This window comes from Lepidothrix coronata, unplaced genomic scaffold (genome assembly GCF_001604755.1).
Source record: "Lepidothrix coronata isolate B3197 unplaced genomic scaffold, Lepidothrix_coronata-1.0 Scaffold27, whole genome shotgun sequence".
NCBI lineage: Eukaryota > Metazoa > Chordata > Aves > Passeriformes > Pipridae > Lepidothrix > Lepidothrix coronata.
The window spans coordinates 6,924,291-6,939,081 of record NW_016690207.1 but is presented as its reverse complement, the minus strand read 5'-3'; the positions used below and the strand labels follow the sequence as shown (position 1 = coordinate 6,939,081).

The 14,791-nt window shown below is 46.2% G+C and overlaps 1 protein-coding gene across 5 annotated transcripts in view; it reads left to right on the top strand.

Annotated features, from left to right (window-relative positions):
* The window catches only part of APLP2 (amyloid beta precursor like protein 2), a 45,341-nt gene extending 30,834 nt beyond the window's left edge, over positions 1-14,507 (top strand). For 2 of the 5 annotated variants that reach the window (XM_017809631.1, XM_017809627.1), the window contains 11 exons: positions 1,609-1,724; positions 2,292-2,366; positions 3,517-3,675; positions 4,149-4,277; positions 6,507-6,606; positions 7,159-7,329; positions 7,893-7,928; positions 10,642-10,724; positions 11,548-11,622; positions 12,062-12,217; positions 12,947-14,507. In XM_017809631.1, the coding sequence (XP_017665120.1) occupies positions 1,609-1,724; positions 2,292-2,366; positions 3,517-3,675; positions 4,149-4,277; positions 6,507-6,606; positions 7,159-7,329; positions 7,893-7,928; positions 10,642-10,724; positions 11,548-11,622; positions 12,062-12,217; positions 12,947-13,048 (1,202 nt within the window). In that variant the 3' untranslated portion in view covers positions 13,049-14,507. The remainder of the gene's footprint in view (positions 1-1,608; positions 1,725-2,291; positions 2,367-3,516; positions 3,676-4,148; positions 4,278-6,506; positions 6,607-7,158; positions 7,330-7,892; positions 7,929-10,641; positions 10,725-11,547; positions 11,623-12,061; positions 12,218-12,946) is intronic. The other 3 variants (XM_017809628.1, XM_017809630.1, XM_017809629.1) reach the window with 3 other exon arrangements.
* The last annotated feature ends 284 nt before the right edge of the window (positions 14,508-14,791 follow it).

The window sequence follows — 14,791 nt, the reverse complement described above, 5'->3', positions numbered from 1 at the left end:
CATGCCTGTGTTTGACCAGTAGGTCCTGAAAAGCAGGATGCTGCTCGCTGTTCTCCTGGTAATAGGCATTTTGTTGCTATTTTAATTTTGGAAAGTATCAGACAAACAGTATAGAAATCAGATTCTCAGTTTCAGCTCAGTATGAAATATGAATCACGACTCAATCCCTGTGTTTTTGAGTGCTTGAGGTTTTTGGCACCAATTTCAACTGGCTTTTATGTCAGATGATAAAGCTACCAAAAACATTTTAACCTCCTTATTAATCTTATTGTTGAACTCCAGCACTTCCACTTCAGCTACCATTAAAGCCTTTTGAAAGGCTTTTTGTGTTATCTGGGGCTTGGCAGCCTGACTATACAGCCATAATCCTGTTTACAAAATGGGCTTCATGCAAGTGCTTTAGATTGGGCTGATCTGACTGAGGCAGGGAAAGAAAAGATGTGGATGTCAGGAGCTTTTGGGACAAAAGTTTGTCCTGTTACAGAGGGATTTGGGGTTGGGAAGAGGGTTATCTGTGTCCAAGCCTGGTTCAGAAATGCCATGAGCAGGCCCAGAATCCAGCACTGATGTGACATTGTCCTTTGCACACAAAAGTGCCTGTGTTGTATGTTCCCACTATTTTCCCTCAGTTAGAGGGAAGGTGGGTGGATGCAGGTGTGTGTTAAACTCTCCTCCTGTGTTCATGCCGAAGTGCCAGATTAATTTTTTTCCAAAGCATGCTCTATTTCAATGATGTGTTGGAGGTTTTCCCCCCAAAATAACTAATACGGATGAAAGGTTGCCTTAACTGTCTCTTTCTGCCCTCTCTCAGGCAAAGGGCAACGATGGAGTGCATCATGTTTGCCATAGTTCCTCTCAGAAAGGCTCTGGGATGTGTAGTGTCTAAAACTGTATTACAGGAGCTTGGTTCAGCACTTCCTAAACTGCAGAACACAGCGTACAGAGCCCCTGGTGTGGATTTTGCAGATGCTTGAAATTTATCTGTTTTGAAATTTTGTTTTTCCCCTTGTCGAATTTGGATGTCTTGAAGTTACAAACCATCCAATGTATTGGACAAGTCACTTTGTCACACTGAGCCTCCTTCTGTCGCTGTCTTGTCTAATATCATTGCCTGTTAGTCTTGCATGGTGCATCTGGTAGGGAAGGTAGGTTTGAAGTGTAAAATATTGGGGAGTGTTTTGTGCAGATTTATTGTCCAAGCTCCCTAATCATATTAATGATGTCTGGAGCCAGCTTGTTAGTGAACAGCTAATGCACAGAATGTCATTTAAACCATCCAAAGCCAATGTGGAAGGGAAGAGAAAAGGAGTTCTTTATCCTGCCATCCAAGTCCCTGTTTTTGGAGCTGAGCAGTGCTCATCTCAGAACTGGGAAGGCTGAGCAGGTGCTGGTCGCCACAGTGCATGGCTGTGTTTTGGGGTGATGTAGCTGATGTGCAGTGTATTGGCAGCTCAGAGATTCCAAACTGGACTCCTGGTAGGTGGTTCAGTAGACTCAACCTGCCAGATTGTTAATGATGCAGGTGTGGAGATCCCTCTCCTGCCCTGCCCTTTGCAGTCCAGGATCCCAGGTTTCCAAGCCCTGCTGACGCTTCCCCTGTCCTGGCAGTGCCCACTGATGATGTGGATGTCTACTTTGAGACCCCAGCTGATGACAACGAGCACGCCCGCTTCCAGAAGGCCAAGGAGCAGCTGGAGGTCAGGCACCACAACCGCATGGACCGGGTGAGTGTGTGCCTTCAGCCCGGGCGCTGCTGCCTCCCTGCTGCCTGGCTTTATCTGGGCAATCTGATGGTGGAAAGGCTTCCTTTCCAGTTTCCAGCCTTCCATGTGTTTTTTGCGGTATGACCACACCATGGCAGTTAGATTTTTATTTCTGCAGTGTTGGAAGAGAGGAATTAGGTTAGATTAGATGTTAGGAAGAATTCTTTACTCAGAGAGTGGTGAGGCCCTGGCACAGGTTGCCCAGAGGAGCTGTGGCTGCCCCATCCCTTGAAGTGTCCAAGGCCAGGTTGGACAGGGCTTGAAAGGTGTCCCTGCCCATGGAAGGGGTGTTGGAATGAGATGGGCTTTAAGGTCTCTTCCAACCCAAACTATGCTGGGATTCTATGAATCATTGAGGGTACTTGGCTCGCTGCCCAGGGGGCTTAAGTTTTTAAGCCCCACAGCAGCTCTATTGTGCCTTCAAAACCTGGCCAGGCTGTGGCAGGATCTGCCTGTGGAGGCAAATGAATTTGCAAAGATCCAGATGTAAATTTGTCTGTTGTTGATGTCTGTCCTTTTTTTGGCCAGGTGAAAAAGGAATGGGAGGAAGCTGAGCACCAAGCTGTAAATCTCCCCAAGGCAGAAAGGCAGACTCTCATCCAGGTAAGAGTGGAAGGACCTAAAGAGGAAAGTTACTGAGAGAGATTGTAATATTCAGAGCCAAAAGATGACTGAGATGGAAGCACAGCCTTCCTGCTCTGTCAACAGCTGCCTTTTAGAGCAGGTTTGATTCAACTGCATTCTTTGTTCTTAAAGCTGGAGATGATCTGACCTTGTGCCAGGTCCTTTCCTAGACCCACTAGTAGGAAGTGATCTCGCCCTTCAAGCGTAGCGACAACAGAGCCAAATTGTAATTTCAGACCTTTGGCCTGTTTTGCACTACCCAGTGGCCTCAGAGTCTAGTTCAGACTCAGCCCTGGCTCTGTGGACACACATTTCCTGTCGGGACAGACTTAGTGAAAACCGCTTAGACAGCAGATAAAGCTGGTTTGCTGCCAAAATGCCAATCTTGGGCCTTATGGGGGGAGTTCAGCTGGACTGTGAAGTTAATCAAGGATATTCGTGGTGTGGGATTGTTAGGGGAAGGCTCTTCTGGTAGTGACAACTGTATGAATTTCCCTCAAACTAAGTGACTGACTCCAGCTTTTCATCCCACTTCGGATTTTATCCTGAAACACAGTTTTCTCTCTGCATTTTTTAATGTAAGTCACTGTTTGGAACTATGTGCAAGTCCAAGAGCTTGCCATCGTCTCTAGTGGAACATAACAACTCTTAGTCATGTGTTCTAGTTGGTTTGGAGATGCTATGACTTTTGGAGGGGTTATGACCTTTCTAATAGAAGATACAGAGATTTGATCTGAAGGTATGCTGATGGAAAATCACCTATGCAATATGTAAACCCTTGCAAATTCAAATTAATGGCTCCAGGCTGAAGGGATCAATCCTGTTTCCATACTGCAGGGTTGAGGGAAAGAGTTGATACTGTGTCAGTCATTCAGCACAGCCTGATCTTTATGTGCAAGGTCATTTTCCTTCTTCAGACCTTTGTAATGGCCTATGAGGGAAGTTTGGAAGGCAAATTGTCACTATTGAATTTGCAAAGATGAAGTCTGCATCAGCATCTCTCCTACTCCTGTAAAGGGGTTAGACATGGAGTTTGACAGTGACTGTTAGTTCTAAGGAGTGACATGAGTGAGAGCAGGTGATCCTGGTCACACAGGGCATTTCATGCAGACAGCTTTCTTTGTCCTAGCACTTCCAGGCCATGGTGAAATCTCTGGAGAAGGAAGCAGCAAGTGAGAAGCAGCAGCTTGTGGAAACTCACCTGGCTCGTGTGGAAGCGATGCTGAATGATCGCCGTCGGATCGCCCTGGAGAACTACCTGGCTGCCCTGCAGGCTGACCCACCACGGGTGAGCTGCTCTCCACCACATTTCTACAGCAGGACAGCACTGGGTAGGAAGTAATGTGGCAATGTCTTGATGAGAAGGTGGCCTGTGACTTGCCAGGGCAGAAATTGGGAATAGGTTCCTGGGAAAGCTTTCTCCATCGTGGCAGTTTGTGCTGCAGACTTGGCAGTGGGACTCCTAATTGACTCGCTGGTGAAAAAGCCCTCTACTTTGTTTGGTGTCCATAAGGCACAGTTCAGAAGGTGTGGTGTTCTCAGTCAAAAAGGCTTAATTAATAAGTGTTCTGAGTCAAAGAGGCTTGATTTGAATATGTTCTGAGTCAAACAGGCATAATTTAAAGAGAAAATATCCAAGAGGTGAGTGCAGGTGACAGATCTGCCCAACACCAAAGCAGGCTCCCATCTGAGGTGCTGTTTTCAGCTGTGAATCTGATTTGACTCCCATGGGTTTGAGCTGTTCCCTGCTCCCCTCCCCAGCCCCACCGCATCCTGCAGGCCCTGAAGCGCTACGTCCGTGCTGAGAACAAGGACCGGCTCCACACCATCCGCCACTACCAGCACGTCCTGGCAGTGGACCCCGAGAAGGCTGCACAGATGAAGTCCCAGGTGAGGAGGTTTCATTTTCACCCAGCCCTGGCTGTCAGAGGCTCTGAGAGCCCTGTGTTGTTGGGTACTATAGCAACGTCGCCCTTGTGCAGAGCTTTCCCTCTCACCAGATACACTCCCTGCACAATTTTCCTTGGTGCTTGACTCTGTAAAAAACTGAAACTCTGATTTATTTTGGCCACAATGACAAGTCAAGGGATTTAGAACTAGTTCAGTATCCGTATTGTGTTTCCTTTTATAAAACACCCATGAAATTATTTGTTGAGAGGTTGGTCTTCCTTGAACATCCTTCCTCACGCCCTCTAAGACCTCATGTCTATGTTCCTTTCATTAGGCTTGTTCTTCACTGTTTTGGGGGGTTGTGGGAATTGTGCCTCTGCAGAGTTGTTGCCTGGTTTGCAAAGCATAATACGTAACCCTTTCCAAGCACTTGATCATTGTTGTTAACCTTATCACAAGTCTTGTTTTGATGTGTGTACGTTGCGCTGTTGCACTGTACTGTACTCCTGAACAGCTAGAAAATAATTTTCCTCCTACTGGGTAGTGTGTGTGAATGTGCTGCTTGAAACCTGGCAAGAATAGTTACAGATACTCCACAAATCTTTGGAATTATGTCCTGATACTTGTTTTCACTTGTTTTAAAATGGTAAAAGGTTATCTAAAAGGTCCAACTGATTCAAAATTCAAATGAAGAATGGCCTGATAACATCGAAAGGTCTGTTCATAAGGGCTCAGAAAGAACTGACTGTCCAGTCGCAGCTTTAGGAATGTTTTCCCAGTTCCAGTTTGTGGTTGATATGCTGCTTTGGAATATTTTTGAATTTTGTAATGTATGAAATATAAGGAGAAGGGAAAAGAAGAGAGAGCTGCAGGGAGACAGTGTAGTAGAGCACATCCAGTGCTGCCAAATGGAAGAAATAAGCTGAGGAAAAATGCAATAAAAAGTGTATAACCAGGAGATGGAAATATCCTGGGTTACGAGTAGGACAGGGAGGGGCAGAGCAGTATCACAGTGATTTTCTAGAAGTGAGCCTCACCCTTGGAGGTGCCAGGTCCCATGGGTGTCACCTTGTTTCTGGGTACTGGCAGTGAACCTTCTCCTCGTGTCTCCCGGGTTGTCTCCCACTGGCTGTGTGACTCAGTGTGATACTCCCTCAGCTCCACATCCTCAGGAGGGGTGGGGCACTTATGCTGGGCAGAGCTGACCTTTTGCTCTGGATGCGGAATTTGCGATCGCCTTTTCGGAGACACATCAAGCACAGTCCACCCCAACACTTTGTTCTGCTGCCAGAGCCCAAGAGAGAGTTTGTGAACTGTATTCTTGTGCTAAACCCTGAGCAGTCCTTAATTCGTTCTGAAGGCTGCAGTGTCAACAGATCGACATGAGAGGGATGTGGGTGGTACAGTTCAATTGCCATTCCCTTAACTTTTCAGCTGCACTTTAAGCTCCTCAGTCGATTCCCTTGATTGACAAGCTGCCACATGTAAAATTAAATTGCTTTCATCCTTGCTCTTAAAGGTCAGGCACACATCAGACTGTAAAGCAGGTCCGTCCAACTCCTTGGGTTTCTTCAATGTTGGGCCGTCCATATAAATGTTCTCCAAGCTCTGTGCGATCCTTGATTATGCAGCACCCTCTTCAGGTCAGGCCTGACTTCACCACTGGGCTTACTGTGCTTGGGAGGAGCAATTGGAGGTTGCACACAGTTCGAATGTATTTCTCAAATGAAGAGAGAACACTGTTGCCAGTGAGTGGGTGTCAGACAAATGTAATGCCACCGTTGGTATGAAAGGCACCTTTGTTCTGAGACCAGAGTTGATAAATAATATTGTGTACTCCCTTTGCCTGTACTTTTTCTAGCAGTCAGGGATGATAATCCATTTAATAAAACACTTGCAGCTGCTGCAGGAGATGAATTATGACCCTGTCTGGCATATGGGAAATACCAGCCTCGGTGGTATTTTGGTGTTTCCAGAGGAGAGCTGGTTACAAGAGTCAGCTGAATGCTCTCTCTTACCCCCAGCACTTCCCAAAATACTGAGAGTAACATATACAGATGGCCAGTTCCAGGGAAGAGTGATGTGGTGGAGAGATCAGTCAGAGAATTGACTAGATAGCCCTGTGTCCCATGGCAGACCCACAGTTGTAGATATTTTATTAAGCAAGGGAAGAACTACGAAGTGACTGACAGTCTATGCCTACTCCAACACACTCTTGTACATCTGCAGGTGATGACACATCTCCATGTGATCGAGGAGCGGATGAATCAAAGCTTGTCTCTGCTGTACAAGGTACCATATGTGGCTGAAGAAATCCAGGATGAGATTGGTGAGTGTGTGTGCCAGTTCATATGCTGTGTTAAGACTCAGCTTTTATATCCAGTGGGCTCCCAAATGATTGGTAGCTCCTTTGGGGGGATGCCCTTGACAACAAGCACTTGGGCTTAGGCTTAGGTACCGCAGGGCAGACACTCTGGGGTTTGTAGCACAGGCAGTGAGAATAGCTTGTTCCCAAGAACTTTCACTGTCTCCATTTAAAAAAAAATCAACAACATTCAGAATAGCAAAGCTGTCTCTCTAAGGGAGGTGAAAAAGGTCCATAAAAATAAGCAGATGGTTTCCAGTTTTATAGTTTAATCCCATCTTGCCAAACTCTCTTGCCACATCAAGCCTCTTGGCCCTTATTTGCATGTATTTCTAACAAATAAGAGAATTTACTGAGAATTCCAGATGAGACTTCAGAGCCTGCAAGATAAATAACCTGGCAACCTTGAACATGTTCCCCTGCAGCTCTGCCTCAGCGAGGTTCAAACCATCTGCCCCTCTCTGTCCCTGCCAGGCTTCGTGCAGTTTGTGGAATAATTTCCCTTCTTCCTTTCAGATGAGCTGCTCCAGGAGCAGCGTGCAGACATGGATCAGTTCACGTCCTCCATTTCTGAGTCCCCGGTGGATGTCAGAGTGAGCTCTGAGGAGAGCGAAGAGATCCCCCTAGATGGCAAACCCTTCCGCCCATTCCAGGTGAAAACCTTCCCAGCCGTGCCCGACAGTGAAGGTATGTGCAGCTGGAAATCAGGCTCACTGGTGTGGTTTTGTAGTCTGTAGGCTCAGCTGGAACAGAGAAAGCTCCATCCTTTTGGGTGATGTAAGAGTAAAGCATTTGCCCCAGCAGTACCCTCAATCTGTCCATTGGAGAGACAGTGCCACTCTGAGCAGTGCCACTCTTGATTTTCTGATTCTCCTCTTTGCAAAATTGTCCTCTCTCTTTTCATTTTGCAGCAAGTATTAAGTTTTTCCAGTGTGGCTTGACTCTGAATTTTCAGTCTTTAACCAAAATGCTGTCATGTAGCATTAAAGACTTTGTGCTGTGACCTGCTGAAGGGCTGCAGGAATTCTCTTTATTTTGTTTTTTTAAATACATATCTCTATTTTGTTGACAGCTGACGTGTGCTTGTGTACGTATTTTAAAAATGCTTGAACAGAGTCCTGAGCTTAAAGAAAGCTGTAGACTAAAAGCTTTTCCCAGGGTCTGAGTCAGAAATCATGCACAAGCCTTTTTTCCTTTCTCTCTTAATCTCCTTTCTCTGCTATTTTTGTTTTTGTTTTCCCTCCTGCTAGATCCTCAGCCGGATTTGTACCATCCAATGAAAAAAGGTTGGTTCTAAGCTGCTCCCTCACAGTGCTTTTAATCACTCTCCTACCTCCTCAGTGTGTCTGATAGCTTCATTTTAGTTCCATGCTCACCTTGGTTTTCATTTCCCTGCTCTCACTTAGATCAGTAGCATTCGATTTGCTTGTCTAGGGCTAGAGTTAAAGAAATTACTTAGTCTGAGCATCTAATTATGTGTGTTCCTCCCTGATGGGCTCACAAGAGTCTTGGAGTGTGTGGAGGGGCTCCTTTGCCCTGGAGAAATGTGGCGGTGTGTCTGCAGCCCTGTGGTACTTTGCACCTCTCATGTGACACTGCTCAGATTAAACCTTGCCATGCTGGTGGAGTCCAGAGGCTTTTGTGCCTCCTGTGGAATCTGTGCTTGATCCCTGATGACACCACTAAACCAGGAATGAGTGTTTTGTTTCCCAGCTAAGTGTCCTCACAGGGTGCAGCTAGTCTGGGACAGATAAATACGGAGTTTCCTCCTTTGTGTCTCCTCAGCATCACCTTTTCACATGTAGCATCTCTCCATACCAGCAAAGTCCATGTGATTATCCATTTCTCCCTTAGCTCGGTGTTAATTCTGCAGTAACTCAATGCCTGGCTAAAAACAGGCTTTAAGAGCAGCATAGAAATATTGGCATTAAATCAACATGTTGTTTAGCAACACAGTCTCAGGTAAAGAGCAGTAGAAATGTGAGACTCTTGCAGATCAGTGCTACATGTGCTCTGTGTGAGGAGTAAACCCAGTGTTTTAATCTGCCTTTGGCTCCAAATACATAGTGCAGACCTCAAAGGAGAGCAAAGGATTTTGCTAATAACCATTTCACATGAGCACAAATAGTTCTGTAGCACCATGAAGGCCAGATAGCTTGAAACTGTTCTCATTATCCTGCTTTTCGTTACAAATGTAAGTCACCTTCATCCCTCTTGTGGAACAGTGTACAGCTGATTCAGTGCGCTGACTACTCTGGAAAGAATTGGGATGGCCTTTAGTTTGATTTTATCTGCTAGATTTTTGGACAACTGCTTTGTTGACTTGAAGATGATAAATTTTAAATTTGTGCTAGTTCTCCCCGTTGGAGTAAATGTAAGAGTTTCTGATGACCTGAGGACAGAGTTCCTTCTCTTCCTTCCCTTTTCATTGAATTGCTTGAGGGCTCTGAGGGAGTTTTGGGATTGGTTTTTTTGTGCAGGTGTGTGGAGGTTTTATCCCCTGGGAAGTATATAATTTAAACTGTGCCTTTGAGCTACGTAAAGCTGGGTCTGTTACTTTGTACGGCACTCTGAGACCAATAGCAAAGCTGAACTGCCAGCCCTGGAGACTGTGCTGCCTTGGCTCCGGAGACTGGAATGAAGCAGCCACAGGCCAAAAGCTGACACAGTAGTTCTGTGCAAACTGTTTGTGGCCAGTGTCTCCTGAAAATCCCAATCATTGACTTCCACAATAACGTGACCTGCTTCGACAGCCGAGAGAAGTCAGACTGGCAGCCTTGGCCATGCCTGGAATCTGATTACTGCCTCCAGAGAAAAATGGGATACACTGAAACCCAGGATGCCTCGGAGTTGGAGCGAAACATTATTTCCGTGGCATTTTCAGGCAATAAAAGCTTGTCACTGTAAAAAGTTGCCTTGGAGCCAAGTAACCTTTCCCTGCAGCTCATCAGAGCACGCTGCCAACTTCAGCAGCAGTTGACATAATGTCTTAGGCAACCTGCAAGCTCAGCAGCCCGTGCAGAGGGGTTTGCAGTGACCAGCAAAGCCTCAAGTGCTGTAGTGGTGTTTCCCTCCCCTCTTGCTCCTGATTGTAAGGATCCCACTGCGGGTTTGAGGCTTGGCTGTCCTGCTTTTGCACCCGTGAGTCACAGGTGTGGTGAAGGACGCGACATTGTCCCTCCTGACAGTGGAAAACTGGTGTTATCCCAACATGCTGTGTTATGTGAGGTCAAAGCAGTTTGCATCAGACTCTTCTCTTATTGATCTGGTCTATTTATAAACTCTTTGGATCAAAGCAGTTTATGCAGAGCAGCTGCCTTCTGTTAACTGATGCCCTTCTCTTGAGCCTGTGCTAGTTCCAGCCTGGAAATGGGGGAGTGATGTCCTGGTACAAAGTCTGCTGTAGTTCTCTGCTCCTCCCTTGCCCTGGGATTTATTGTTTCTGGGCCTGTGCCAGATATGGGACAGCCGCTCCTTATAGAACTGAACCGGGTGACCTTGGAATTCTCATTCCTGAGGCTCTTGTTGGTGTGCCTGACTCCAAAAGGATGGGTGATGCTGCCTGTGGGAGTGAAGGCATTCCCTGTGTGCTGGCTCTTGGCAGAGGGGTGTGTGTGTACTTCCATCCCGGGGGTCCCAGTGAGGTGCTGGTGACCCCGGGGTGACACTTGCAGATGTCACTGTGCTCACAGTTTGTGTTACACCTTGCCTGGGGCCTTCTAACAGCAGCACTTAGTGCAGTATGTCTGCATTGACACTTCAGCCTGGTTTTGGTGAGTCCTGTCTGCTCCTCTCATTGCCACCTCATTTCCTCTCATTAACAGCCCCCCCTAATCACTTGTCACTGTAATGTAGCTTGTGAGCTCCCTTCTGACACAGCAGCATGAAGACAGGTTAATACTCAGCGGTTAAACACGAGCCATGGCAGCTCTGCAGATATAAGTGACCCTCCCAGAGTGTCCTGGGGGCTGATGGGCTCTCCTTGCTCTTTTGGTGCAGGTTCTGGCATGACTGAGCTGGACGGGCTGATTGGTGCTGAAGAAAAAGTGATTAACAGCAAGAACAAAGTGGATGAAAATGTGGTGAGCTCTCCACCTTTATTTTGGGAAGCCAAGCCTGCCGTGGACACTAATTAATAGCAGTGGCTTGTTTCCATGTCTTGTTCCTGCTCACAGAATGTCAGTGTGTTCATTATCCATCTGGTGTGGGGGAGTCAGTTTGTGACTATTGTAGGCTCTTTAAACTGATTAGCATCAGAAGGGTGGGAGGGGGAGGGAAGGACAGCTCAAGATCTTTGGCAGTCTGAGCTGGAGAACTCTGATTTAGGAACTGCTTTTCCCAAGCAGAGACCCTTTGATGTCCCTTTATTTTCATAGGTAGCTTGCTGTGTGAACACACTGAGTGCTGTGTATTCTGTGTTCCCACCTATTTGTCATGGCAGGAAAGGCCTCACCTTCCTCTGAAGGCAAGTGGCCCAGCAGGTATTGGCTCTGTCTACAGCGCAGAGAATTCTCGAGGTTCTAGTGGCAGCTGCTGTGCCTCAGTTCCCTGGGCTTTAAAAAATAAAAAAGTCACCTTCTGACTTTCCTTTCAAAACTGTTTTAAAGCCATGTGTTAGATCTTATACAGAAATGCTGACTCCAAAGTTAGGACCTATTTTTTATTTTTTTTTTTCTTTGGGGCTTTAGTTTGAGGTAGTCTGGAGGTACATAGTTGTGGTACTGACTCTGGTGGCTTTAAGTGGTGGGGAACATCCCACACTGTTGAGACCAGGGCAGAGAGAGATGGTAGGTGGTTCTGAGCCTTTGCTAGTGTTCACTGAAGGTCTCTAGTCTGCCTGCCTCTTCCTTTTCCACCCTGTTTTGTGTGGCTCCTTTCATAAAACACTTTTGGCACCATTTTCAGGTAATTGATGAGACCCTTGATGTGAAGGAGATGATTTTCAACGCGGAGCGTGTTGGTGGGCTGGTGGATGAGCCGGTACGTGTGTACAGTGATTGGCAAATTCCAAGCTGGATTTTGATTCCCATGCATTGCTGAATTTGGGGTTTGGTGCCTGGATGCTGCTCTGGGAGGTCAAGCAGAGTGGAATAATTTACAGCCCTTCTGTATAAAGATGTAAACAATGAACACACGTTGGATACTCACCTGGCTCTTACTGCAAAAGTGTTTTGTGGGATAGGGAGTTGATGTGGGTCAGTGCCTGCCCAGAGGCACTAAGGGGGGAAAGAATTCTGTATTCATTATTCTTTTGCTGGAATGTTTAGGGGTGGAATATATACACTGTCTAGTTTATAATGAGTCATGTCTTGATACCACAGATGGTTGAAGACCTTATTAGTGACCACCATTTAGGTTTGTGTTGAGCATCTCCCTCATGGCTCTTACTCAACCTGCTCTGTTGTTTTCTTCCCTCCAGGATAATGACAGCTCCCTCCGTGATGATTTCAGCTTCAGCAGCAGTGCCCTGATTGGGCTGTTGGTGATTGCTGTTGCCATAGCTACTGTGATAGTCATCAGCTTGGTGATGCTGAGGAAGAGGCAGTACGGGACCATCAGCCATGGCATCGTGGAGGTGAGAAACAGCTCCATAACCAGGGATGAAAATAGTCAGTGCTGAATCACATGTTGTGTGTGGGGGGCGAAGATGGCAGGAGTTGCCAAGCCATGGACAGCTCTGCTCCTGCTGGGTGAAAATTAACTCTGTCGCTGCTGACACTGTCACTGGTGTGCAGGGGTCAGTCCCCGGCGTGCCGTGCTGGCACCTGGCACTCACACTTACCACCAGGATTCAATTAGGCTTCCTGGCTGGCCCAGGGCAGGATTTAGCAGTAAATGAGCTTTTCAGGGGATATCTTTAGCAGGGCAGTCTGTCACTCAATCCGTAGCAATTTGTCCTCCTGGCTAATGGCAGTGACTGTTAAGATGGGCTGAACACTGAGGAGCAGCTCCTTCCTTGCACATTTCTAATGACAACTTAATGGAGTCCAGGGAAAGCTGCTTTTCCCTTTGCCCAACTGATGCAGGAAATCATAACGACCTCTTTAATGAGAGAAGTGGGTCCCTGATTTGTAGCATTAGCTGGGTAGTAATGACAGATTTGTGAGAACATCCCCACAGAGGCTCGGCTGGGCAGTAGGCACACAAACAAGCAAGTCGGTAAAGCTAATTAATTTTGCAGCTTACCTTTTTTCCCTGTTTACTGCTCACCATGTTAGTTATTCAGTGTTTGTTTGTCACCTCTTATTCTATGGAATGAATGCTGGACGTGCCTCCTGTGAGCAGTAACGTGGTTTTTCCTCAGGTTGACCCGATGCTCACCCCGGAGGAGCGGCATCTGAGCAAGATGCAAAACCACGGCTACGAGAACCCCACTTACAAATACCTGGAGCAGATGCAGATATAAGAGAGATGAAGATACAACAACCCTGACCGGGCAAGGTGCAGGGCGGAGGGCCAAAGTGGTCCAGTGTTTTGGATCAATTACTGACCAACAGTTGCTTCGAGAGGACTTCATCTTACATTCAGAACTCCTGGATCATTAAGACTATAATTACTACTGTAGAGTTGCAATTTCCATTCTTTTAAATGGGTGAAGAAATGATAATATAACAATATGATATATAAATCTCCTTAAATGGGAAAAACGGATCTATTGCAGATATTTGACTGATATGTAGTTTTCTTTTTTTTTTTAAATAATCTAAAAAATACCAGTTCCATTGTACTGTTGTCCGTTACAAGCTCTATATATATAAAATGGGAAATGTTGATTTTTATTTCTGATAGACCACCTGTATATTGAGGGTCGTTTGTACCAGCCCACCTTGTAAAAAGGAGACAGTTGTGGCTCTTCAGTCGTTTTGGCTTTTATATGTAAAGCAGTATTCTTTTTTCCTTTTTTTTTTTTTTTTAAAGAGAATTTCACTGGGAGTTGCAAAGAGATTAATTTAGGGATAGGAGCTATGACAGCATAAGCAAGGAAGCATTGGGAATTGTAACTAACAAAAATCCTTATAATGAAAAAAAAAAAGGAAAAAGAGAAAGAAAAAAAAAAGAAAACCCCCATCCTCATATGCCAGTGGTGTGCACCCTGCTGCTTAGCAGCTCGGGCTCTAGGAATCAACACTCCCTGGAGGCAAGGAGTTAAAAGGCTTCTAGCATCTCTGTTTATAGCTGTTCTAGTGGAATGTTAGAACATGGTTTGTGCATACAGGGGTCTGCACATTCCCCTTCCTGATTCAGTTCTGCTCTAGAGTTGGAAGTTCCTGGTGTTGAATTGAAATCCTTTGTTCGCAGTCAGTTTCCTTCAGTACTCACCTGGCATTAACAGCCCCCTCTTGCTACTACTTTCTAATTTCCCCAGCTCTCCTGCCTCACCAACATGGTAAGTAGTTAAGAGCCGCAGATTTTGGAGCCTTTGCATCTCTCTGGGTGACGTTGGGCCCTGGGCACAGCTCTGGGTGTTTGCCCAGAAATGACAAATCACTGCAATAACCGGGACCTTGGGAGCTGATGAACACTGAGCTGGGGAGGGAAGAGAGACACCTTGGGAAAGGGATGCTGTCTGCCTGCTGTAAGGGAAATGGGATGCATAGGCCCCTAGAAGACCAGAAGGGGTATTGTTCCACTCACCATCATGTCTTTGTAATGCTTGTATAGTTGGTGTTAATGCTCACGGCTTTTTTAAATCTGGAGGTTCTGGTAACCTGTGGTGTATTTTTTCTATTTTTCCTGTGACTTTTATTTTTTCTTCCCCCTTCCGTGTCTCTTCCCACTATGCACAGATTTACCTGCAAACTCCTTGGTGTGATCTGTGGGGAATGTACAAAGTTTAAACACATCAATAAACACTTTAACTTCCAGACTGTTTCTTCTCTTTATTCTCGGGCTCAGTTTGTTCTCCCTCCTCCCACGGTGTCCTACTGAATCTACAGAGACCTTTCCCTGCCTTCTCAGTGAGAAGGACTGTGCAGGTATTGATGTATAACCATGCCTGGAGTCTTTAGTGGTATTTGCAGGTCCTTTGTGGAGAGAAGGAGGTGGGATCATAACCAACTCTCTGGACCTTGAGTAGATTTACAACAAACTGGAGCACAGGCTGGGGAGATCTGGGACTGCTGCTTGTTTCTGGCTGTTTGGGGAAGAT